Raw genomic sequence first — 21,964 nt, forward strand, 5'->3', positions numbered from 1 at the left:
ATGTATCCAGATTTTACATTTTTCTTAGTCTACTAGTATGAAAGAAAACTAATTATCTTAGACAAGATTATCAGTTTCATCGATTCTTTTTTTTTTTTAAGGTTTTCACTATTTATTTATAACAGATATTCCATGTCCCGGATCGTCTCTAGTCAGAAGTTCTTTGAGATGTCGTCAGCCTTGGCCAGCTGGAGAATGGAGTCATCTGACTCGCCCATCCTGCGAATGGCCCTGCAGATAGAGGTTTTAAACTGGCTGGCTGTTGAACCTGCCTGTCACCTTGTCAACCTCAGTCACGTTCATCTGGATGGACGCATGGTCCTTGGCGCCAATGATATGGTTCCACAGCACATACAGATCCACGAAGTTTCAGGCGTTCTGCATGTTGAGTGAGTGTTTCGGGCCCTGTGCTGTCCCCCCTGCCCGGACACCAGCCCACCTAGTTTCACTCATTCTTTCAAAGAATCTCAGTGCTTCTTACAAAAATGATTTCTTTCCAATTCGGAATCTGTTAATTCAAAGGGAAATGAACGTGTGTACAGAAGAGAAAAAGATAAAAACAAGGCCTTATTGTGTATATGCCGCTGTTTAAGAATCTTCTATTATATCTTAAATTCTTTCAAGATAGGTATTATACTGCCAATTTAGAGATGAAAAAACTGCACTTTAGTGTATTAAAAAAAATAAAAAAACTTGTACAGTAACCAACTATGAAGGACTCAGTGTATGCTGTTTTCCCAGAGACGTAATACTGTCACATTATAGCTAACTGTTAGAGATATATCATCAATATAAATTGCAAGGGAGAAATAAGAAACAAATATATACTGAATAACTTTGTCTTTCATACAAATATAAATGTGAGAACAGGGGGAAAAAAAAAGGGATGTTTCTGCTGTGGAGAAGGAAAAGCCACTGGGGTTGTGTTTGTATGAAAAATGCTTTGAAACAGCTATATAGATCAGAGGTAATATGGTCTTACAGTTGAAATCATGGAGCTAACAGCAGTTAGGTCCTTCATAGGGTTTAAGAGTTAATACTTGATAGCAGTTTGAACACTGCCAGACACATAGCAGGGATTCAATAAATGTTTGCATCTAGTATGTATAGGGTGCCCAGCAGAGCCATGGAAAGCTCTCACTGTGGTTGAAGAGCAGCACCCTTACCTGTTAACCACCAACATCTGCTGGCGGTCCAAGATGATGCAAGAGCCTGTATTTACAAGGATCTAGCCCAGTTCACACCACAAGAACTATATAGTACATGGTCCATGGTCCTCCCCCAAAGCACTCTTGTTATCAACAAGACAGATGATAGAGGAGTCATCACTTTTAACAATAATGTTTTTTATTATACAAAGCATTATAATTTTCTCAATATTCTTCACTCAATTATCAACAAACTTTCCACTGTATTCATTTAACAAATCAACAGTGTCAAACTACACTTCACTACCCTTCAATCTCCAAGCACTCAACTTAAAGAGACCAACAAAAAAGTGCTTGGAGCACCAAATGGAAAGAGAAGAAAACCTGGAAAGGTCAACAGAGATACTTAGAAGCAGTTAAAGGGGATGGGTTAGGGGAGGAATTAAATTCCTGAGCACCATCAGATTTCCCTCATGGGTCAAAGAGGTTTACAAAATCAGTTTTAAGACATGAGATTAGAACTAGGGAATCAGAGGAACCCATACTCTGGGTACTGCAGGTCATCCAAGTTCCTGGGTTGGCAGAAGTTAAAAAAAGAGGGACAGAGAAAGTCGGAATGGGGAGCAGAGGAGAGGCAGGACAGAGACAGGTGGTGGGAAGCACAGAGGGAGAAAGTTGTGCCTAAAAGAAATAAAGTTCGGAACTTGTCATGAATTGGAAAAACGAAAAGCCATAGTCACAAATCTGGAAGATGGACTACGGGACACGAAAACCTGGAATTTTATACCTTCCAGGAGGTGATGACAAATCCTGAAGCTGTACAGTGGCAGGCAGTGAGGTGCATTTAAAACTAAACCATCTGTTTTGTAAGAGTAAGACATTGGCAACCTTGCTTAACTAATTCTACTCTGCGGATTTAAAAACAATATGTGCCTAGAAGGTAGCCTCCCAAGCAGGTTACACGCCTACAGGCAATACAGAAGGGCTCTAGGCCAAGTGGGTCTGTAGAAAACCAAATTCAATTCATGTTACTGTCAAGTGAAGAGACAGCAGGTTTCATTGTTCTCGTCAACCTTTTTAGTAGTTTCCTAAAGCTAAGCCATTCTGATCACTTGAAATAAGCTAGTATTGCCAAATACTGTATAATCAAATAGGTTGACTGTGATCAAACCCCAATTTTTCCTGAGCCTTAACTGCCTCTGTGATTTGGGACACAGTTGGCAGCATGGAAGTTGTCATTACTTTTCTGGGGGGCAGGGAGGGAACTGGGGGTCAACAATTGCCTAACTATATGTGTATGTAAACAAAAGAGATCAAACTGACCAATTAAATTAGCCATTTAGAATCCCTCTTGCCAAAAAGTTATAACCTTGAGACTGATTAAACAAAACAGGATTCTGCTACTCAGATGCTCTGAGTCTGGGAAGCACTGGCTTTGATGATAATCCTGATGATAATTCAGTTTTTATTTCAATCTTCTCAGGCTCTTCTGCCTAAGACTACTCTGCCCAGCCGGAAAAAGCTTCACATAAACATGTACTAAGTTTTCACGTGGTTCCTTCCAAGGGGCATCTCCCCATTCTCAGTTGTCCACTTCCTCCTCTTCATTCTGTTCTTCTTCCTCCAGTCTTTCCTCGTCTTCATCATTGTCCTCATCCCTGCTCTTGTCCTGCTCTTCCGAATCTGTTTTTTTGTCTTTGTCCTTCTTCTTTTGCTCTGAAGCTTCCTTCTTGCCTTTTTGCTCCCTCCTATAAGCTGTAAGGATAAAGAGGAGGTTAGGAAGCAAGGCTGAACCAGACAGACAGCAGCAGCTAACTCAACTGGGTAACTGGAAAAGCTGAGGTACAAAAGGAAAAATAATCTGCCTAGCATCACCAAACAGATAATGAGGTGGTGCCTGCCATTTGAGTCGCATCCAATACTTGCTACTGGACTTTTTAAAAAAGAGACTCAAGTTGATAAAATCTCAGGGCCTAAATGAGCAGGTCATTTAGGATGAACATCGACTTGGATGTTCAAGAAGACGAAAACGCAGTTACCTTCCAGAGCTTCTTTTAACGGGGTTACGAACCGCTGAAACTCCATCTCCTCCATTGCTGACAGCACATCGCTGGCATTCAGTGTCTTGCGTTTCCCTTTCATCGCAAAGTTGTTGGCACTGAAAGAAGAAAGATTAAGGGCTGTCAGATGCGCTCTTGCCGCGTATGGTGTGGGTGGGAAAAGGAGCACCCAAAGGTGGAACGGGAAAACCTGCATGGATATTTGTGACACGGTGAGTCTCCCTATACAAAAAGGTTAAAGTAATTGTCTTATTTTGTTTCAGAGATTTCAAGATCTAGAACGAGGGCTCGGAACCTCGGTCCATTGAGGTAGAACATAATTATCGGGGTTTGCGGGGTCCAGGTTACGAACTCCAAATCAGGTGGCTCTCTTTACGCCTCCTTAGGCTTTAGCCCAGCTAAGCTTCGACTAAGTCTGCCCGCCTTACCAGGATGTGGCGTACAGCACGAAGACGCTGGCGGCGCGGGAGATGGCGCTCCGGGCCTCCTTGGAGATGTTGACACCGTCCGGGAGCTGTGAGAAAAGCGAGGGTGAGCAAAGCTACCGGCCCAGCACCTGTTTCCCACTGCCCGCTCGTCCGCTCCCGGTCCGGCCGCCAGCTGGAGCTGCTTACCGCCTCCTTGATGATTCTGGTGATGACGGCATTGGGCAGGTTTAAGTCCTCGGGCCTCTCCGCCATGGTCGCGGCCGGGGACCGTGCCTGCGACCTCCGCTTCTGGCCGCCACGGCGTCCGGACTTCCCGCGTCGCCACGGTCTGACCCAGCGAGGCTTCCGTCCCACCCCACGTTGCCTACAACGTGTCCCACAGTGCCCCGCGCGCCAGAGCCGCCTTCCTCCCGCAGCCCCGCCTCCGCCTCCAGTGGCCGGTGCGTCTGAACTTCCCACGCTGCCCTGGTTTCGGCCCGAGGGCCTTCCGTCCGGCCTCACAGGCACCTGGCATCCCTTCCCAGGCTCGTTTCCCTGCTTCACCCTTCCATCACATCTAGAAATTAAGTATGGCCCACTGGGGCTTCCGTTCCTTCCCCATAGTGCTTTGCGCCGCTGCCTGGCGACGGAGCGGCCGGGCGCCTAGCGTGGGAGAGGGAGGCGTGGACTGAGCCGGCGGGGCGGGGCTCCTTCGGACGAGAGGCTGGGCTCTGGGCCACAGCTTAGCTCGTCTGGAGCTGCGACTTCCCGTGGGCCTTGGCGTGCTAATAACTTGGTTTCTGCTTTGGTTTCGAGGAATCATGGCCATCTGTTGCCGCATTCTCCCACTAATCTTTTTAGTCTTCTCAACTTTGTAATAATGGTATTAAGGATAGCTGTTACCTAAAGTTTTTTAATACAAACTACTTTGCCAGCATGGTACTAAAGCTGGCAACATCGACACAGGCATGACTAGACCTCTGGGCTCAATTCGGGCTGGTTGGGTAACAAAAGGGCAACACCCAGCCGTTTGTAGGAGTAACGTAACGTTACATAAGCATTCAAAAACAAACCCTGTTACAGTTGTATTTGTTTTTCGTTTCATTGAATTGTTCGTCGTGCATCTTTCCTAGTCAAAAATATTTTTCATGGTTTTGCAGTGGCTTTTTAAGTTCTATCATTTTTCTATTACATATGTAGAAATTGTCCTCAACGCTCACTGAGCAGAAATTATTTCTTTTTTTTTCCCTTGAAACTTGCTATTTCAGGTCACTTTTAGTTTTCCTGTTTGTGTTACAGAGTTGAGCACAGAGAACTATTTCTCTGTTATAAGAAAAAGAGCAGCAAAATTGGTGATAAATGGCAACTGAAACTGCTTCAGATACAGATGATAGAGTTTGATGGGGTAAGTCTCCACTTGGATAGAATACACCTGGTTTAAAGATGTTAGGAAGTGCTCAGCTCCAGCCAGGTGCTGTGTGGTTGGAATTGGGCCTCTGTGTTGTCAGATATTTTGATCTTTAAGAGGAGCCGGAAATCTGGACATTATATGGACTATTTCCATTTTTAAGTAATGGCTCAAAGTGTAGGTGAAACAAAACAAGTCATAGTTCAGTTCAGTTGCTCAGTCATGTCCGACTCTTTGCGACTTCATGAATCGCAGCACGCCAGGCCTCCCTGTCCATCACCAACTCCCAGAGTTCACCCAGACTCACGTCCACCAAGTCAGTGATGCCATCCAGCCATCTCATCCTCTGTCGTCCCCTTCTCCTCCTGCCGCCAATCCCTCCCAGCATCAGAGTCTTTTCCAATGAGTCAACTCTTCACATGAGGTGGCCAAAGGACTGGAGTTTCAGCTTTAGCATCATGCCTTCCAAAGAAATAAATCCCAGGGCTGATCGCCTTCAGAATGGACTGGTTGGATCTCCTTGCAGTCCAAGGGACTCTCAAGAGTCTTCTCCAACACCACAGTTCAAAAGCATCAATTCTTCCGTGCTCAGCCTTCTTCACAGTCCAACTCTCACATCCACACATGACCACAGGAAAAACCACAGCCTTAACTAGATGGACCTTTGTTGGCAAAGTAATGTCTTTACTTTTCAATATGCTATCTAGGTTAGTCATAACTTTTCTTCCAAGGAGTAAGCGTTTTAAATTTCATGGCTGCAGTCACCATCTGCAGTGATTTTGGAGTCCCCAAAAATGAAGTCTGACACTGTTTCCACTGTTTCCCCATCTATTTGCCATGAAGTGATGGGACCAGATGCCATGATCTTTGTTTTCTGAATGTTGAGCTTTAAGCCAACTTTTTCACTCTCCACTTTCACTTTCATCAAGAGGCTTTTGAGTTCCTCTTCAATTTCTTCCATAAGGGTGGTGTCATCTGCGTATCTGAGGTTATTGATATTTCTCCCGGCAATCTTGATTCCAGCTTGTGTTTCTTCCAGTCCAGCGTTTCTCATGATGTACTCTGCATATAAGTTAAATAAACAGGGTGACAATACACAGCCTTGATGAACTCCTTTTCCTATTTGGAACCAGTCTATTGTTCCATGTCCAGTTCTAAGTGTTGCTTCCTGACCTGCATACAAATTTCTCAAGAGGCAGATCAGGTGGTCTGGTATTCCCATCTCTTTCAGAATTTTCCACAGTTTATTGTGATCCTCACAGTCAAAGGCTTTAGCATAGTCAATAAAGCAGAAATAGATGTTTTTCTGGAACTCTCTTGCTTTTTCTATGATCCAGCGGATGTTGGCAATTTGATCTCTGGTTCCTCTGCCTTTTCTAAAACCAGCTTGAACATCAGGAAGTTCACGGTTCACGTATTGCTGAAGCCTGGATTGGAGAATTTTGAGCATTACTTTACTAGCGTGTGAGATGAGTGCAATTGTGCGGTAGTTTGAACATTCTTTGGCATTGCCTTTCTTTGGGATTGGAATGAAAACTGACCTTTTCCAGTCCTGTGGCCACTGGTCAGGTGCAATTCCAGGCTACTAGTTTGTTATCTTTGGTTTAAATTATAAGCTGTTTAGAACAGAGACTTATTTGGTTCATTATTGTTCTCAGTGCTCATAACAGGTCCCCTCACGTATTTGATAGTCAAATAATTGTTTTGAGTAAAAGAAAGAAGAAATGGACACTCTCCTTAAAAAAAGTTATTAAGGATCTGGTGGTAGTGATTGCCTAAAACATTTCTAGAGGGAGAAAGATAACATTTATTGAGTACCTGTTATATATCATACATAAAAGCACATTACTTCATTTAATGCTTCTGCAATCCTACTTAGGGATTTCCCTTTTCCTACTTTATAAGAGGAAACAGGCTGAGAGAGGTGAATTCACTTGCCAAAGACCATAGAGCCAGTAAATAAAAAGCTAGTGGCTTCTGATCCAACTTCTGAGTTGACTGACTTGCTGTTTCAGCAAACCCATTCATTTCTGGTGGGTATTTTAGCTGCCTGTATGAGAACTGGAGCATATTGAAAAATGGACCATATTGAAAAATGAAGCATCTCTTCTGAAGTTTTGAGCCATCTAAAGCACTTCTGTGACTTATCTGTCCTGTGATATGTTACCCACAGGGAATTGGTTCCAGAAGCCCCTGTGTATACATTATTTGTGGATATTCAGGTCCTATGTACGTTGGTTATAATTTGATAAGGCTTTTTGGAGATTGGGGCATCCTATCCCTAATGGTTAATGAAAGGGGAAAGGAAAGGATGTTAATAATTATCTTGAACTGTTTGCCAGACCTGTTAATATCCATTAACTAATTGTAGTGACCCTGATCAGCCCTGGGATTTCTTTGGAGCGAATGATGCTAAAGCTGAAATTCCAGTACTTTGGCCACCTCATGTGAAGAGTTGACTCATTGGAAAAGACTCTGATGCTGGGAGAGATTGGGGGCAGGAAGGAGAAGGGGACGACAGAGGATGAGATGGCTGGATGGCATCACTGACTCGATGGACATGAGTCTGGGTGAACTCCAGGAGTTGGTGATGGACAGGGAGGCCTGGCATGCTGCGATTCATGGGGTCGCAAAGAGTCGGACACGACTGAGCGACTGATCTGATCTGATCTGATCTGTGAAATAGGCTTTTCCTCATTTTGCAGCTAAGGAAACTGAAGCTCAGATTGGTTAAATCTCAGGTCACTCAGCTATTAATTAAATGGTCAATTGGGAGGCCTTCTGAAGTCAGTCTGAATCCAAATTCTTGTCACTCTATTCCATGCTGAGATTTTCATACTTTCATGGTACCCCATTCTTAACTATCCTGTAACCACTGTTTATCAATATGATTCAATAAAAACATTTTATGCTTTGAGTCCAAATTAATATCTGGACTAGCTAATGTATGTGAAAGTGAAGTCGCTCAGTCATGTCTGACTCTTTGCGACCCCATGGATTGTTGCCTACCACAATCCATGGGGTCGTAATATTCCCTAATTATATGGTGGTGGTTTCTCCAGAGGGCTAGAAAGCTGCAAGACTGGCTTTTGTCCTAAACCATTTGTAGATATGGATTTGCCAGATAAAAGCCAGTGGGATGAAACTACCTGTGACCTGGCTGTCTGTCAGCATCCACAATGCTGGGCAACTATCCGCCGGATTGAGAGGGGCCACCCTCGACTTCTGGACTCCTCCTCCAAATCTTTTCTGGATGCTGAAGGTGAATTAGCCAGCCCTGTGTCCTCCCTTACAAGATCCTTGAATTGTTTCTATTTGGCTCCCTCATGCCATGTTGTATGTTTTCTTCTGGTCTGGTCTTTCAGACAAGCTCCCAGTGCTTACCATTGTAAACATCGCAGATTCCTGCTTCCCGGCCAAGAGAGTTATTTGTCGGTGTCACTTACCAGGATTTACCTTCACAAAGGCTCACTCACTATTGAGTTCAAAGTTTGACTCCAAGTTTGAAGGCAGGTAAATAATCATGGAATCTTCCTTAAACGGCTTAATACCTCAAAATTTTGGGTTAACTTTCTTTGCCTATGTACTGAACTTTGAGAAAGCCAGATTAAAAACAAAGCATTAATGAGAAATGCCCTGGAGGCCCAGGGGGTGGAACTTGGCACTTTCACTGCTGTGGCCTGGGGTTCAATCCCTGGTCAGGGAATTAAGATTCCACAAACCACGTGGGAAACCACGTGGGATAGCCAAAAAAACACCAACAAACAACCACCCACCCCAGCCCCCCACCCCAACCCACCACCAAATAAGACAAACAAATCCTTTAGCAGTTCCCTTAAAGGAGTAATGAGTAGGCAGTGTGGGAAACAAAGTATTCTTGCTTGTCTTGTAGGAGTTGGTTAAACAATAACTCTCCTTTCCCTCTTCCCTCTACTCCCTGGTGATCTCTATTCTGTTTTTCTTTTCGCCTCTATGCATTTGCCTGTTCTAGGTACCTCATGTAAGTGGACTTGTACAATATTTGTTCTTTTGTGTTTAGCTTATTTCACCTTGGATAATGTTTTCAAGCTTCATTGATGTTGTCACATGAATGAACCTCATGCCTTTTTAAGGCTGAAAAATGTTCCATTGTATGTCAGTGCCACATTTAAAAAATTATTTATTGATTTATTTGGCTGTGCTAGGTCTTCTTTGCTGGACGAGCTTTTCTCTAGTTGTGACAACTGGGGGCTGCTTTCTAGTTGCGGTATGCGAGCTTCTCTTTGCAGTGGTTTTTCTTGTTGTGGAGTACTGGCTCTAGGGCGCATGGGCTTCGTTAGCTGTAACTCCTGGGCCCTAGAGCCCAGGCTCAGTGGTTGTGGTGCATGGGCTTAGTTGCTCCTTGGCATGTGGAATCTTCCCGGATCAGAGATTGAATCTGGGTCTCCTGTATTGGCAAGTGGATTCTTTACCACTGAGCCACCAGGGAAGCCCCACATTTTGTTTATTGGCTTCCCTGGTAGCTCAGATGGTAAGGAATCTACCTGCAGTGAGGGAGACCTGGGATCAATCTTGGGGTTGGGGAGATCCCCTGGAGGAGGATGTGTGTTGGGGTCCTTTTAATGGACCGGGACCTGGCAGTCTGGAGGCGGCAATAACAAAGTGAGAGAGAGAAAGAGGCTGATACTCCCTGGTTTACGCAGAAAACCAATAAAGTCCTTGACACAGGACTTGCATCACTCACGAAGACAAGGGGCGCCCTCTTGAGATGGGGTGAAGGCACAGGGCGCCTTCTCGAGAGAGTCTTAGGAGGCCCGGCAGAAGAGTGAGCAAGACGGGTCTCTGTGCTCCAAGAAATCAGCCGGAGAGAGAGAGAGAGAGAGAGAGAGAGAGAAAGAAAGACACAGGGACCCAAGCTCTGATGGAGCAAAGGTGCTTTAATGATTTTTCTGTGTGTATATATAGGCGATAGTATAAGAAGTTTCTTTTGTCAATGATAAAGATCAGAAAACCAAGCGTATAACAACCGTTACCAAAGGAACAAGGGATTAATAATTGCCACAAGGTCAGAAGGCCATCCGTATCTCAAGAAAGGGGATCGAGACTAAGCAGTTTTGTCCTAAAGAGAATGTTTACTAAAGGAGACTCAAGCCTGTCTCACACAATGACCCTGGTTCCTGGGAGCAGCATTCTGCTCCGCTTGAAAAGAAACAAAGGACTTGTGAGAAACAGCACGTAGGAATCCTCCTGTTAAACATTCCCTGACAGACGTGGCAGTCCACCCCAGTGTTGTTGCCTGGAGAATCCCCATGGACAGAGGAGCCTGGTGGGCTACAGTCCGTGGGGTCACAGGGTTGGACACAACTGAGCGACTAAGCTCAGCGCAGCATGTTTTTTAACATCTCCGTCAAAATTACTGAGTAACTTTTTACTGATGGTTATGTAACTGTAGTTGGAGAAAGGCGTAGGCTAGGAATTCAGTTTGATGCAACAAATAGTTATAAAGGTTTTGCAATGTGCAATGTCTAGAAGTTGTTCAAGGAAAAACAAACAAGCAAAACTTAAGAAGATGATAAGACCTGACATTCATTTGGTAGGTATTAAGTCCAAGGTTTTCTGTAGATAAGTAGGAGCTTTTCCTCATAGCACGAACTTTATCATCCCAGTAAGTCTTTTGTGACTCTGTTTCATGTTTGGAAACTCATTTTTTAGGAAGGATTTACCTGACAGAGACTTAATGAACCGTGCTGATAGATCTCCCAAAGTAAGTCACAGATTAAAAAAGGTATTTCCTCAGCATTTTCTCTTTATTACTGGGAATAAAATGTTGCCTTTATTTAACATTGAGGATGACTGTAATCCGAGTAATGATGATGATAACTACCTACTACTGAGCCCTTACTATTAGCCCTTACTATTAGTCTAGTAGCCCTTACTACTAGACTCTGTGCTAATGTTTTTACATGTTATACTGTTTCTAGAAATCCCAGACCTAGTGATATTTATTTGTGGCAGTTTTCCATAGTTAAGAATTTTCTATCTCTCCTGTATACAGCGTGTTCAGCTACTGTCATCTCATAATACAGGGAAATTAGAATGCTGGAATGTCAGGTCTAAAATGAGCCTCAAGATTGGCTATACTCATGATTTTAAAACTTTTTTAGCTATCACTTATGTTAAGAAATACATTTTACAATAAAATACCATGGGACAATCTTCACCCTAACTGTAAGTTACACTATACTGTGCAAGTTTCTATCCTTTTCTCTTTCATTTTAAAACAGTGTAGGCTGTGATTCACAAAATTTGATTTTGTGACCTATGAATAAGTTACAACTGCAGTTTGAAAACTATTTCTGTGGTCTGTCTCATTTATCTTACAGTTGAGGAAACTGAGGCCCAGATAGGAAGTGATTTTTTCAAAAGCACAGCTAGTTAGGAAAAGAGCTATATTTTAAGAAGAAAAAACCCTCCTGCTTGTCCACAGTAGAGATTTGCTATTCTTTGCAGTCCTCCCGGATGCCGTTTATTTTTTCCTATGAGATCCTTCACTTTTCAGTGTCACGTGGTGGAGAGTGTAAGAACCGAGGGAGGGTAGATGAGTTTGGATAGATGAGTGAACAAATCACTTACCTCTTTGGCCTCTTCAGAATGAGAGTGTTAGATTAAATTAGTTTTTAAATTAATTGTTTGTCTAGGATAATACATACATATGGTTCTAAATTCAAAATGCATGTGCCCCAAATATCTCCTCTGTTCCCCCAAGTCGGTCAGTTTCTTTTCATGGGGACAACCTATTTTTAATAGTTTTTTTCCTGCATGAATCCTGCTAGGGGTACAGACTAGATGATTTATAAACTTTCCTTATAAATCTAGTGTCCTAAATAGCAAAATGTGAAAAAAAAATTATGACTTTAACTTTTGTGTAGATGCTTGTAATTGTAGACAGGCTATAAAAGAGAAAAACTTGCTTCTGCTTCTTTCGGTTCTCTCCCTGCTCCCAGATTGTATTGTTTTATCTACAGGGGATCTTAGTTTTTGGAGTGCAGTGGGCAGAATAAGTAGTGTTCCCTTGGGTAAGCCCCAAGGTGTCCTCCTATGAGGTGGGGTTGCGAGTTGCTAAATGCCGCCCTAATGTCACAGGGAGGCCGGGGAGACCATTCACTCATCAGTGCTCACTCTTGCAGAATACCTTTCCTGATAGCTTGGTTTCTCGAAGGAATATTATGAAGCTATTTTTGGGATAAGAAATGTTTATTTTATTTATTTATTTTTTTTATCATCTTCTGAACCACCATACCTTTTTGGTTAGCATGATGATTCATTCCTTAGCCTGGTACTGAATACCATCAGGAGTGGTACCTTTAAGCCATACATAGGTTTTATATTTTTCTCTTAGCTATCAGTGCTGAATTTGAATGAGACAAAGCTTCCTTGTCCTCAAGATGTAGGAAATATGGATGTCATCTGGATCCCAGAGAAGCATGTGAGGTGAGTATCATGTTGAGAACTTGGGAGTCTTCAACTCTTGTGTTCTACAAATGCCTACTGTCTTCTGCCAGCCTTCTCTCTGTGAACTCCTTTTTAGCTACCTATTTGCATGAAGGAGGAGGCCAAGCAGAGCAGAAGGCCATGGCCTCTTGCATTTACTTCTTGAAGTGATGTGAAAGTTGCTCATTCATGTCCGACTCTTTGTGACCCCATGGACTGTACAGTCCATGGAACTCTCCAGGCCAGAATACTGGAGTGGGTAGCCTTTCCCTTCTCCAGGGGATCTTCCCAACCCAGGGATCGAACCCAGGTCTCCCACATTGCAGGCAGATTCTTTACCAGCTGAACTACAAGGGAAGCCCAGGAATATTGGAGTGGGTGGCCTATCCCTTCTCCAGCGGATCTTCCTGACCCAGGAATTGAACCAGGGTCTCCTGCATTAGGGTTAGGGTTAGGGTTAGGGTTAGGGTTGCATTGCAGGTGGATTCTTTACCAACTGAGCTACCAGGGAAGCCCTAAATGCTGCCCTGGAATTCTTGTTAGTGCACTTTGAGATTCATGCTTTGGACTTTTCTACATCAAATTCTACTGCTACTGCTAAGTCACTTCAGTCGTGTCCGACTCTGTGCAGCCCCATAGATGGCAGCCCACCAGGCTCCCCTGTCCCTGGGATTCTCCAGGCAAGAACACTGGAGTGGGTTGCCATTTCCTTCTCCAGTGTATGAAAGTGAAAAGTGAAAGGGAAGTCGCTCAGTCGTGTCCAGCCCTCAGCGACCCCATGGACTGCAGTCTACCAGGCTCCTCCATCCATGGGATTTTCCAGGCTACTTGTCTGTAAATAGCATACAAGATAGGGCCCAATGTATTTGTGAGGTTTATTAAGAAACAAATGCCTTCTATCAGTTTTTATTGTTAGTCATCAGCAACTAGTAAAAGTTTTCAGTGAAGCACCCAAATCTTTGGTCTCAAGCCTAAGGACTAGAGCATTGATACAAAATGAATAGCATATAGAATTTGTGTACAAAGCAGCTATGATAAAGATCACTTGGTGAAGGTCCAAAGATTTGCTAATGTTGACAATCGTTGGAAGAAACGGATTTTTCTTTCATGACTGCTGAGGCTCTCAGATTCTTTTAGAGTGACTGTTTAGACATGTTGTTCAAGTCGCTAACTCATGTCTGACTCTTTGCAACCCCATGGACTGTAGCCTCCATGGAATTTTCCAGGTAAGAATACTGGAGTGGGTTGCCATCTTCAGTTTAGAGATGATGAGACTTTATTTTCTTTTAAAAACATCCTGTGAATGCTTTTATATGTATGTATTTGTGTATTGTGTGTATGTGTGTGTGTGTGTGTGAATATATATGGTGTAAACAAAAAACCTCTTAGGGTTTCTTTCCTTTCATATAAAAGAAGCCCAGAGTTAGGTGGTCCATGGCTTGTATCTCAGCTCCATGAGGTAATCAGACACCAGAACACCTTCTGTTAATAGCTTTTTGGGCCATGGCTCCCACCTTCTGAGGTGCTTCATGGGGGTTTCAAAGTCTAAGTTGATTGATAGAGTTTAAGTCATCATATCTGTATTCCAGGTAAGAAGGAGAAGGAAGATGACAGAGCAAACAATATTTGAGCACCTCTGGGCTAAGCAGTGGAATTCAGTCAAGAACTAAATACTTTGTCCCTATCCTCATGGAGTCTTATGGTGGTGGTAGGATTCAGACATTATAAACATCCCTGCACCTAAGTATATAATTACTAATTTGGATTAATACTATAAAAGTAAATAACTGAATTGTTTGAGAGAATGGAGGGGAGCCTAATTTAGATGTGAGGGCAAGGTGAGGGGGGTTTCTTGTTTTTAGCAGCCTCTGAACTGCAGGTACCTCTGAGTTCCTAACCAGCCATCTTTGAGTACTGAATGGAGGATAGAAATCTTCATGGTCATCATTCATAAATATCCTTGATGCTTCTGCTTAAAATGTCTGGGAATAAGTTGTGGTTATTCTTATTTCAAGCCCAGCTGAGGAGAAGCATATTATTTGCAGCCAGGATGGGAATATGAACAGAAAGAAATCTCCAGGGGTAAGTTTCAAGTGGCCAAACCTTCCTGATCTTCGTCTGTAAGAGTTTATTTTTGTTTGCCCCCTTCTCGCATTCTCTCTTTAAATGAACAACATCTGCAAAATAAAACCCGTCTTAAGGAAGGCGTGTAATAACCAAACCATTTTCTGTGCAGAGAAATGAAGAACTAGGTCTTTTCCCTACCTCCTCCCTGTAGGAAGGTAAAAGAACACCTTGAAGAGATGTTAGGAGCAACTGCTGGGCATTTGGAGGGAATTTTAGGTTGATTAGAAACTAGTTTTCAGTGTGATGAAAGTGAAAAGTGAAGTCACTCAGTCGTGTCCAACTCTTTGCTATTCCATGGACTGTAGCCCACCAGGCTCCTCTGTCCATGGGATTTTCCAGGAAGAATACTGGAGTAGGTTGTCATTTCCTTCTCCAAGGGATCTTCCCAACCCAGGGATCAAACCCAGGTCTCCTGCATTGCAGGCAGATGCTTTAACCTCTGCACCACCAGGGAAGCCCTGGTGTGATGGGAATAGAATTTCAACAGACTAGAAGTTACAGTGGGCCTGTGCTGCTTTTTTTTTGGTGGTTGGTTGGTTTAGTCACTAAATCGTGTCTGACTCTTTGTGACCTCATGGACTGTTAGCTTGCTGGGCTCCTCTGCCCATGGAATTTCCCAGGCAAGAATACTAGAGTGGGTTGCCATTTCCTTCTCCAGGGACCTGTGCTTCTAATGCTACTTCTACCAATTATTGGGTAAATGTAGCCTTGGATAAGTCACAAAGCTGGAAGTTTGCTACATCCAGGAGAAGAGTATCTTGGCCCATTTTGTTCGTTGCTGAATTCCTAGCCCTAGCCCTCTGCCTGGCACATAGTTGGCCAATAAATATTTGTTCGGAGCCTTTTGGAGGAAATAATGAAACAAGTCCATCAATCCCTGTGTGATCTGATTTCAACAATATGGTTGAAGAGCCAGATTGGTAAAGATGTGGCAGGTTGTCGTGTAGAGGGGGCAAGGACGCTGGAGTAGGTCTGGAAACAAGGAGTTTCCCACGCCAGCGTTGTGTTGGGAGGCTGGAGCGGTGGTGGGACAATGTGGCATCGAAGAGAGTGCTACAGGGAGTTCTTTCTATTGTTCCTCTTCCAGAAACACAAGTTGGAACTTCCAGGGATAATGATACCGCCTCCCACCCCAGCATACTTGCATGAGCAACTAAGTTCAGAATCCTTACCTCCATGGAAGCAGTTTGACGTGTTGCCTCAGGATCTGCTGAAGGAGTGAGTGTCCTGTAAGCTGTGGGAGAACCAGAGCATCCTCTTTTCTCTAGAAGCTAAGAAACGTCTAAGCAGTGTGCTCTTTCTGGGGAGGGAGGGAAGAAAACCATCCCCCTACTTGGTCCCTGAACTTGTGGACTTACGCATAGGCAATGATGACGATAATCACCACCATTTAAGTACTTACCACCTGCCAGGCCCTGTGCTTAATAATTAGCACACTACCTATATTCTGTCATTTAAACCTTCACTGGGGGGTAGACACACTGTTCTTTTTATAGGTGAGTTATGGGTTAAGCGGAAGACGGAATGGATCTGTGGTTTGGAGCAAGACCACCTTTGAATTTTGTGTTGAAATTCATTGCCTTCGTGAATTTCTGCAATTTATTTAGCCTTATTAATCTTCATTTTCCTCATTTGCAAAGTGAAGATCATAAACCTGCCCTTGGGGTGTGGTAAGGATTCAGTGGTGTAAAGCACATGAGCCCGACATATAGTAAACTTAATCCACTCAGCCATTATGGCCATAGTTGCATCTGGAAGCCGCTACTGAATGAGCATCTGTTGGTACATGCCTTTTAAGGCCCAGGGTGGACATGTCTGCAAATATAGGGCCCTTTTCTTCTCTTTCTCCGCAGCCAAGAAAAGCTATTGCTGACTGTCTCTGTGTCTGTCCCCTTCAGCCTCTTGCTGGATAAAGGGAAAACCATACTTTATCCAGAGATGCAGACACAGTTGGCCATGATGAAAAAGAAATCTCCCTTGGAAAAGAGCCGACCTGACAGTGCCATTTCTGCTAAGATGTATCTATCTGTACACCGCCTCACCCTACAAGTAAGAGCTAGGGACCCTCAGAGGAAGATGTCTGGGTGCAAGTCCAAACTCACCTGCCCTCAAGTCTGGAGGACTTAGCTTTCTAATTTCTTTCTCTTCTATTCTTCCACTCTGGATCCAGGTGCCACAGAAGGACTGGGCTGTGTGTGGGTGAAAGTGGATGTACAGGTAGAGGTTGGAGGAGAGCAGCGTTCTCTATTTCTTCTGCACTTGGCTTCCCACACCTGTCCCCTCTCCCGAGCTCCTGGTATAATGTTGCACACACTGGGCTTCTCAAAAAAGTGCTCATTGACTCGATGGATAAAGGCATTTGGGGATACATTTTGGGAAAGAGAAAGACCTACAGTAGAGCTTTTTTTCTTTTCTCTTCTTCTTCCTTTTTTTTTTTTTTGCTCTAGAAACCAGCATTGCGATATCCTGAACATTTGAAGAAACACTATTCTAACCTGAAAACAGATGGTAGGTTTTCTGATGCTGCTAGGTCTCCAGGTACCATCCCCCCTCTGCCCACATTTCTTACATTTGATCTTGGTCCCAACTCAGTGACGTTTGCAGCCACAGTCATACAGGGTCACTTGTAGACCTTAGGAGACTGCAGTTTCAAAAAGCACCCCCTCCCAGCTTGGTCCTGACCAGTGGGGAGAGAGCCTCACTACCGGGAGCCTCACTACACAGCAGGCGGCCCAGGGGGAGGGTGGGAGCTGTCCGGGAGAAGAGGGCTGAGCTGGCTGTCTGGTCACCAGGTCATAGGAAGCAGCAGCAGCAGCAACAGAGGAAGGTGAAGACAGCCACTAGGAAACAGGTAGAGTGACAGCGAAGGGACGCTCGGGACGCCTGGACGCTTCCACTTGGGGTTGGAGCGAGTGGGTGCAGCCTGGAACAGGAAGGGGTTATACAAGGGATGGGATTCTCCCTGTTTGCTGGTTGTAGATACAAAGTTCCTGTGTGGTTATACTAACAGCCTTCTTTTCAACCCTTTTGGAAGAGATTTCTTCACTTTCAAAAGTCCTGATTCACCTCCTCCTCATGTGGGTTTCAGGAGGCTAAAAGGAGATGCAAGAGTGAACCAGGGAGCCACAACACCTCGCACAAACATTCAGGTGCCATGGTTTGTGACCCACACTGTGGTAAGGAGAATGTATGGGTTTGGGAGTGACAGAATCCCAGGACCTAGCTGAGGACAGGAGAAGCTGAACACGTTTGGCATTTGAGGATCCATGTCTGTCAGGCACTTGAATGCTCCTTGGAATGCTTCGGTTTGGCTGGTCTACCATGTACCAGCCTTCCTTCAAATATTTGCTCAGCAAGTGAGCTGGGCCAGATGTCTGCTTCACGTGGGGATTTGAAAGATGGCCATGAGCATGAGTCAGAATCACTTACTCCTCAGGTCCTACTTTAGAAAAGGAAGCGGTTTGAGGATGAAGAGTTAGCCCGGGTTATTGAAGAGAAGAGCCTCAAGGGCTCACTGGCCCGTGAGACAGGGAAGAGCCGGGGCCCCTCACGAGAGCCCCAGGAGAGTTCTAAGGAAGCAGAGTCAGCCACTTCTCAGCCACATGTTGAAGTCTCAGGAGTCTTTCATGGTCCAGCCCTGTCCAGGAGGCAGGGGGCTAGTTCTTGACCGGTAGTCCCTTTCCTCTAGCGTTCATGCCACAGATAAGAGACTCCCTCTTTTGGAGTTCTTATTATGGTCTGAGCTGAAGGATATACTTACCCCGGTCCCTCTGACGTTTCTCAGTTTGAGTGCAGAATGAGAAGCAAGGAGAAAGAATCCCCCTAAACTGCGGCAGATTCTTCTGCCCTAAATAGACTGGACATCACTGTCTGTGATGGGGAACTAACTGTTTAATCGTCAGAATTCACCCTCCAACCCTGGAGCACTGGGAAAATGAGGGTGAGGTGTTTTCTGAGAAGGATGCTTTTCTTGGTTTATCTCCCTACTCATCCTGCTCTCTGATACTAAAAGTGTCTTCTAACCTGGAGATCGAAGAAGCCTCCTGACCTTCACACGGGAGGTAGACAGCACTGGGGCTGGGCCCAGCGCAGAGGCTTTTGTTCAAGGTTAGCCCGCTATCCAGGGCGATGATAGCTCCCCTGAGTTTCATTCTGGTGCCTTGTTCCTCTTCCTGGTGCCTCCAGTAGGAGCAGCTTTGCTTGGGTGACTGGGGCTCCCTTTTGAATTATATGGTTAGAACAGTGGCTTGTCCTCTCTGAGTTGAGAAAGGCCTCGTGGAAGAGGTGATTTTTGCACTGGATCCTGGATATTTGTGAGAGTTTCCCGGGTACGGAAGAGAATTCCTGGACCAGGGATGGGTTGGGTGAACGTGTCTTGGAGGAGCATAGCTGCAGGGAGCACTGAGCAGTCTGCTGTGGCTGTGGGGTTGGGTATTTAAGGGAGAGAGGTGGATCAGGCTGACGACATGGCCTGCTGAGATGTTTGATCTTTATCCTCAGTGGTGGGCAGTGGTGATCTGCTTTGACAGCACCCTGAGATCAACTGAGGAGCTTTCAAAACCCTAACACCCGTGTTACACCCTAGACCTATTAAAATCGGAGTGTATGGTGTTGGGTCCAGGCCTGGGTGGTTTTCAGAATGCCCCAGAGTGTAACTAAGGTGTGAATCAGTGCTGACAGGGAGCCAGCACAACTGTGGAGCAAGGGACTTCCTTGTTTGCCTGTCCCTTTTAGCCTCATACCGCTGGTGGTAGCTTGGAAGAATTGCGCATTTAAAGGAAGAGAAACAGAAGGGAAAGAACTAGTGGATTTCGTGACTAGTTGGGGGAAAGATCTGACACAAAAGAGTCATAGATCTAGAAATTGGGGGGTGGGAGGATCTTCATTTTCATAAGTCAATAGAGGTAACTTAGGGATGGCACAAGAAAGTAAGAACAGGATTCGTAAACTGAACAGATAGACCTAGGAGTTCTTTTGCTATACTGACATACAGGTGCTTGCCCCTTAGGTTTTTCTGAGGAATCCTGGATCTTTTAACACACAGTTTACCTTACTCACTAATTCTATGAAAGATGTGGTCACAGTCCCAGGCGAACAGAATCACGAATAGAACTTAAGAGGGCTTCATTCCCTTTGACCTGCCTCTAAGGTCCTGGCTGGGGAGTCACCTGTAGACTAGGGGTCAACTAGAAGCCCAGCAATGGGATGTGGAATACCAATAAGAGACTTGAATTGATCTTGTGGTCGCTAGGTCGCAAAACTCTACGAGGTCAGGAAAGCAACAAAAAGCAGCAGCAGCAGATGAAGACAGAAGGCCCCACCTTGAAACAGGTGAGAGTGTATGAGGGACATCCTGCTAGGGCCCTATTTCAGTTGGCTGTGGTGTGCATGCTGACACTTGGGTCGTGTCCGACTCCATGACGCTGTGGATTGTAGCCTGCCAGGCTCCTCTGTCCATGGGGATTCTCCAGGCAACAGTACTGGAGTGGGTTGCCATGCCTTGCTTCAGGGGATCTTCCCGACCCAGACAGGGATTGAATCCACGTCTCTTAGGCCTCCTGCAGTGGCAGGAAGGTTCTTTGCCACTAGGGCCACCCGGGAAGCCCTTAGTTGTCTATTATTGTATAACAAACCACCCAAAGTGGGACCACAGTGGTTTGTTATTTCTCATGATTCTGTGGGTTGATTGGATAATTTTCTGGTCTTGCCTAAGGTCACTTATGCAGCTGCATTCAGCTGGAGGCTGGGCTGGGGCTCTTGGCCAAATTGTCTTTAGTTCTCTTTTATGAGGCCTCTCCACATGTCTAGTCTGGGTTTCTTGACAGCCAAGAAGTAATCTCAGGAAGGCACTTTCCTAGGGATGGGCCTGGAACTGGAACCATGTCACTTCTGCCACATTTTATTTGTTAAAAAAAAAAAATCCAAGTCCAGTTCAGATTCGAGAGGAGAGGAAATTGACTCTGTCTCATGATGATCACTTTTCACTTTCAAGCATTGGAGAAGGAAATGGCAACCCACTCCAGTGTTCTTGCCTGGAGAATCCCCGGGACGGCGGAGCCTGGTGGGCTGCCGTCTATGGGGTCGCACAGAGTCGGACACGACTGAAGCAACTTAGCAGCAGCAGCAGCAGCATAATGGTAAGAACAGCATGTGCTTATAGGAATGGGAAGAATTGCTGGCAGCTGCCCAGGTTTGATACCTGGGTTGGAAAGATCCCTTGGAGGATCCCACTCTAGTATTCCTGCCTGGAGAATCCTATGGACAGAGAAGCCTGGCGGGCTACAGTCCATGGGATTGCAAACAGTGGGACATGACGGAGTGACTAATACATACACACGCCTTTGGAGGCAGTTTACCCTTAGTTAACTGCTGGGACTGGGGAAAACTGCATTCTGGCTTCACGTGGTCAGCCTGCAAGGCAGAAGAACCCGTGACACAGCTTCTCTCTTCAGTGTCAGATGGTGGCATTTTGTCCTGTCTTAGACGTTAATTTCTCCAAGGAAAGCATCATTTAGAAAAACCCTTTGTTTCCTAAATCCTGACTCAAGTTTCTTTACACTTTTGAATTTCAGGATTCCACAGAGAGACCACAGACAAACGTTGCTAAGAAATCCCTGGACTCCTCCCGCAGTAAGAAGAGTAAGAGTCTAGGGTGGAGGAACCTTAGAAAGTGTCTTGAGGACAGGGGGAGCAGAACCCTGTTGATCAGGATGGTTCACTTCCCTGGAGGGCACAACCCTCATACATCAGAAGAGTCCTCCAGACTCCCCAGCCCTTCCTTTTCTGTCTTCCATTTTTCATAGTTAATTGGGAGAAGGCTACAGGTGCAGTTGATGGCTGGGTCTTTTTTTAGGTCCCAAATTATCCCAAATAGAATACACTAAGAAGGACATCAAGACTCAGATGGAGATTTTGCTGGAAGACCAAATGAGGTCCCCAAAGAGTGCTTCTAGCATTAGCTGGAACCCGGAGCTCAAACTGCTGAGGATTCTTCAGGCCACAGATGAAGAGGACGAGGAGACCCACCCCTCTGGGGCACAGAGTGAAGTGTCCGAGGTGTAGGCAGAAGGATGCTCGGGCTCCCAAGCACAGCGGCCTTGGACATGAGGGCAGGAAGGAGCGGGGACTTCGACTCCCTGGAGCCCTTGCTAGGGTCTGACCTTAGGGATTCTGTTTTCTTCATTTGCTTCTACTTGCTTCTGAAATAAATGAGAGAGAGAAAAAGCCCTTTCTAACTTGGATTGTTTCTCTCCCTTTAGGGCCCAGGGTAATTTTAATGATTAAACACAGCCGCTGCTTATCAATAGACACGTTTCTCTGTTTCTGGGTCACTTTTATCTCCTC

The 21,964-nt window shown here is 45.0% G+C and overlaps 2 protein-coding genes and 1 pseudogene across 6 annotated transcripts; 1 reads left to right on the top strand and 2 right to left on the bottom strand.

Moving 5' to 3' along the window:
* Window positions 1-83: 83 nt before the first annotated feature.
* On the bottom strand, window positions 84-384 carry LOC133253190 (small ribosomal subunit protein eS21-like; annotated as a pseudogene).
* A 941-nt stretch (window positions 385-1,325) lies between these two features.
* Window positions 1,326-3,908, bottom strand: POLE3 (DNA polymerase epsilon 3, accessory subunit). Its single transcript, XM_061426594.1, has 4 exons — window positions 3,823-3,908; window positions 3,637-3,722; window positions 3,188-3,306; window positions 1,326-2,903 (listed from the first exon to the last, which is right to left on the bottom strand). The coding sequence occupies exons 1-4, from the start codon at window positions 3,886-3,888 to the stop codon at window positions 2,731-2,733; spliced, it is 444 nt and encodes a 147-aa protein (XP_061282578.1). The 5' UTR covers window positions 3,889-3,908; the 3' UTR covers window positions 1,326-2,730.
* A 105-nt stretch (window positions 3,909-4,013) lies between these two features.
* On the top strand, window positions 4,014-21,926 carry C8H9orf43 (chromosome 8 C9orf43 homolog). 5 transcript variants are annotated; one of them, XM_061426579.1, is made up of 15 exons: window positions 4,014-4,076; window positions 4,915-5,020; window positions 8,133-8,285; window positions 8,389-8,536; window positions 10,715-10,787; window positions 12,402-12,493; window positions 14,509-14,575; window positions 15,708-15,838; window positions 16,474-16,669; window positions 17,068-17,128; window positions 17,413-17,471; window positions 17,709-17,796; window positions 19,872-19,951; window positions 21,193-21,259; window positions 21,474-21,926. In XM_061426579.1, the coding sequence occupies exons 3-15, from the start codon at window positions 8,135-8,137 to the stop codon at window positions 21,680-21,682; spliced, it is 1,422 nt and encodes a 473-aa protein (XP_061282563.1). In that variant the 5' UTR covers window positions 4,014-4,076; window positions 4,915-5,020; window positions 8,133-8,134; the 3' UTR covers window positions 21,683-21,926. The 5 variants fall into 5 exon arrangements, with proteins under 5 accessions (XP_061282563.1, XP_061282565.1, XP_061282566.1 ...); XM_061426581.1 differs by lacking the exon at window positions 4,014-4,076 and adding an exon at window positions 4,114-4,203 and having other exon boundaries at window positions 17,709-17,769; XM_061426582.1 differs by lacking the exon at window positions 4,014-4,076 and adding an exon at window positions 4,114-4,203 and having other exon boundaries at window positions 16,519-16,669.
* Window positions 21,927-21,964: the final 38 nt, after the last annotated feature.

This window comes from Bos javanicus, chromosome 8, assembly GCF_032452875.1.
Source record: "Bos javanicus breed banteng chromosome 8, ARS-OSU_banteng_1.0, whole genome shotgun sequence".
NCBI classification, from domain to species: domain Eukaryota; kingdom Metazoa; phylum Chordata; class Mammalia; order Artiodactyla; family Bovidae; genus Bos; species Bos javanicus.

Excerpts from the sequence above, each read along its gene's own strand:
- POLE3 (XM_061426594.1), bottom strand. The coding sequence starts at position 3,888 with ATGGCGGAGAGGCCCGAGGACTTAAACCTGCCCAATGCCGTCATCACC. Across the intron at positions 3,723-3,822 it reads CCAGAATCATCAAGGAGGCG|CTCCCGGACGGTGTCAACAT; the intron begins GTAAGCAGCTCC and ends CTTTTCTCACAG. Across the intron at positions 3,307-3,636 it reads GTGCTGTACGCCACATCCTG|TGCCAACAACTTTGCGATGA; the intron begins GTAAGGCGGGCA and ends TTCTTCTTTCAG.
- C8H9orf43 (XM_061426579.1), top strand. The coding sequence starts at position 8,135 with ATGGATTTGCCAGATAAAAGCCAGTGGGATGAAACTACCTGTGACCTG. Across the intron at positions 10,788-12,401 it reads TAAGTCACAGATTAAAAAAG|CTATCAGTGCTGAATTTGAA; the intron begins GTATTTCCTCAG and ends TTTTTCTCTTAG. Across the intron at positions 19,952-21,192 it reads AAGGCCCCACCTTGAAACAG|GATTCCACAGAGAGACCACA; the intron begins GTGAGAGTGTAT and ends TTTGAATTTCAG.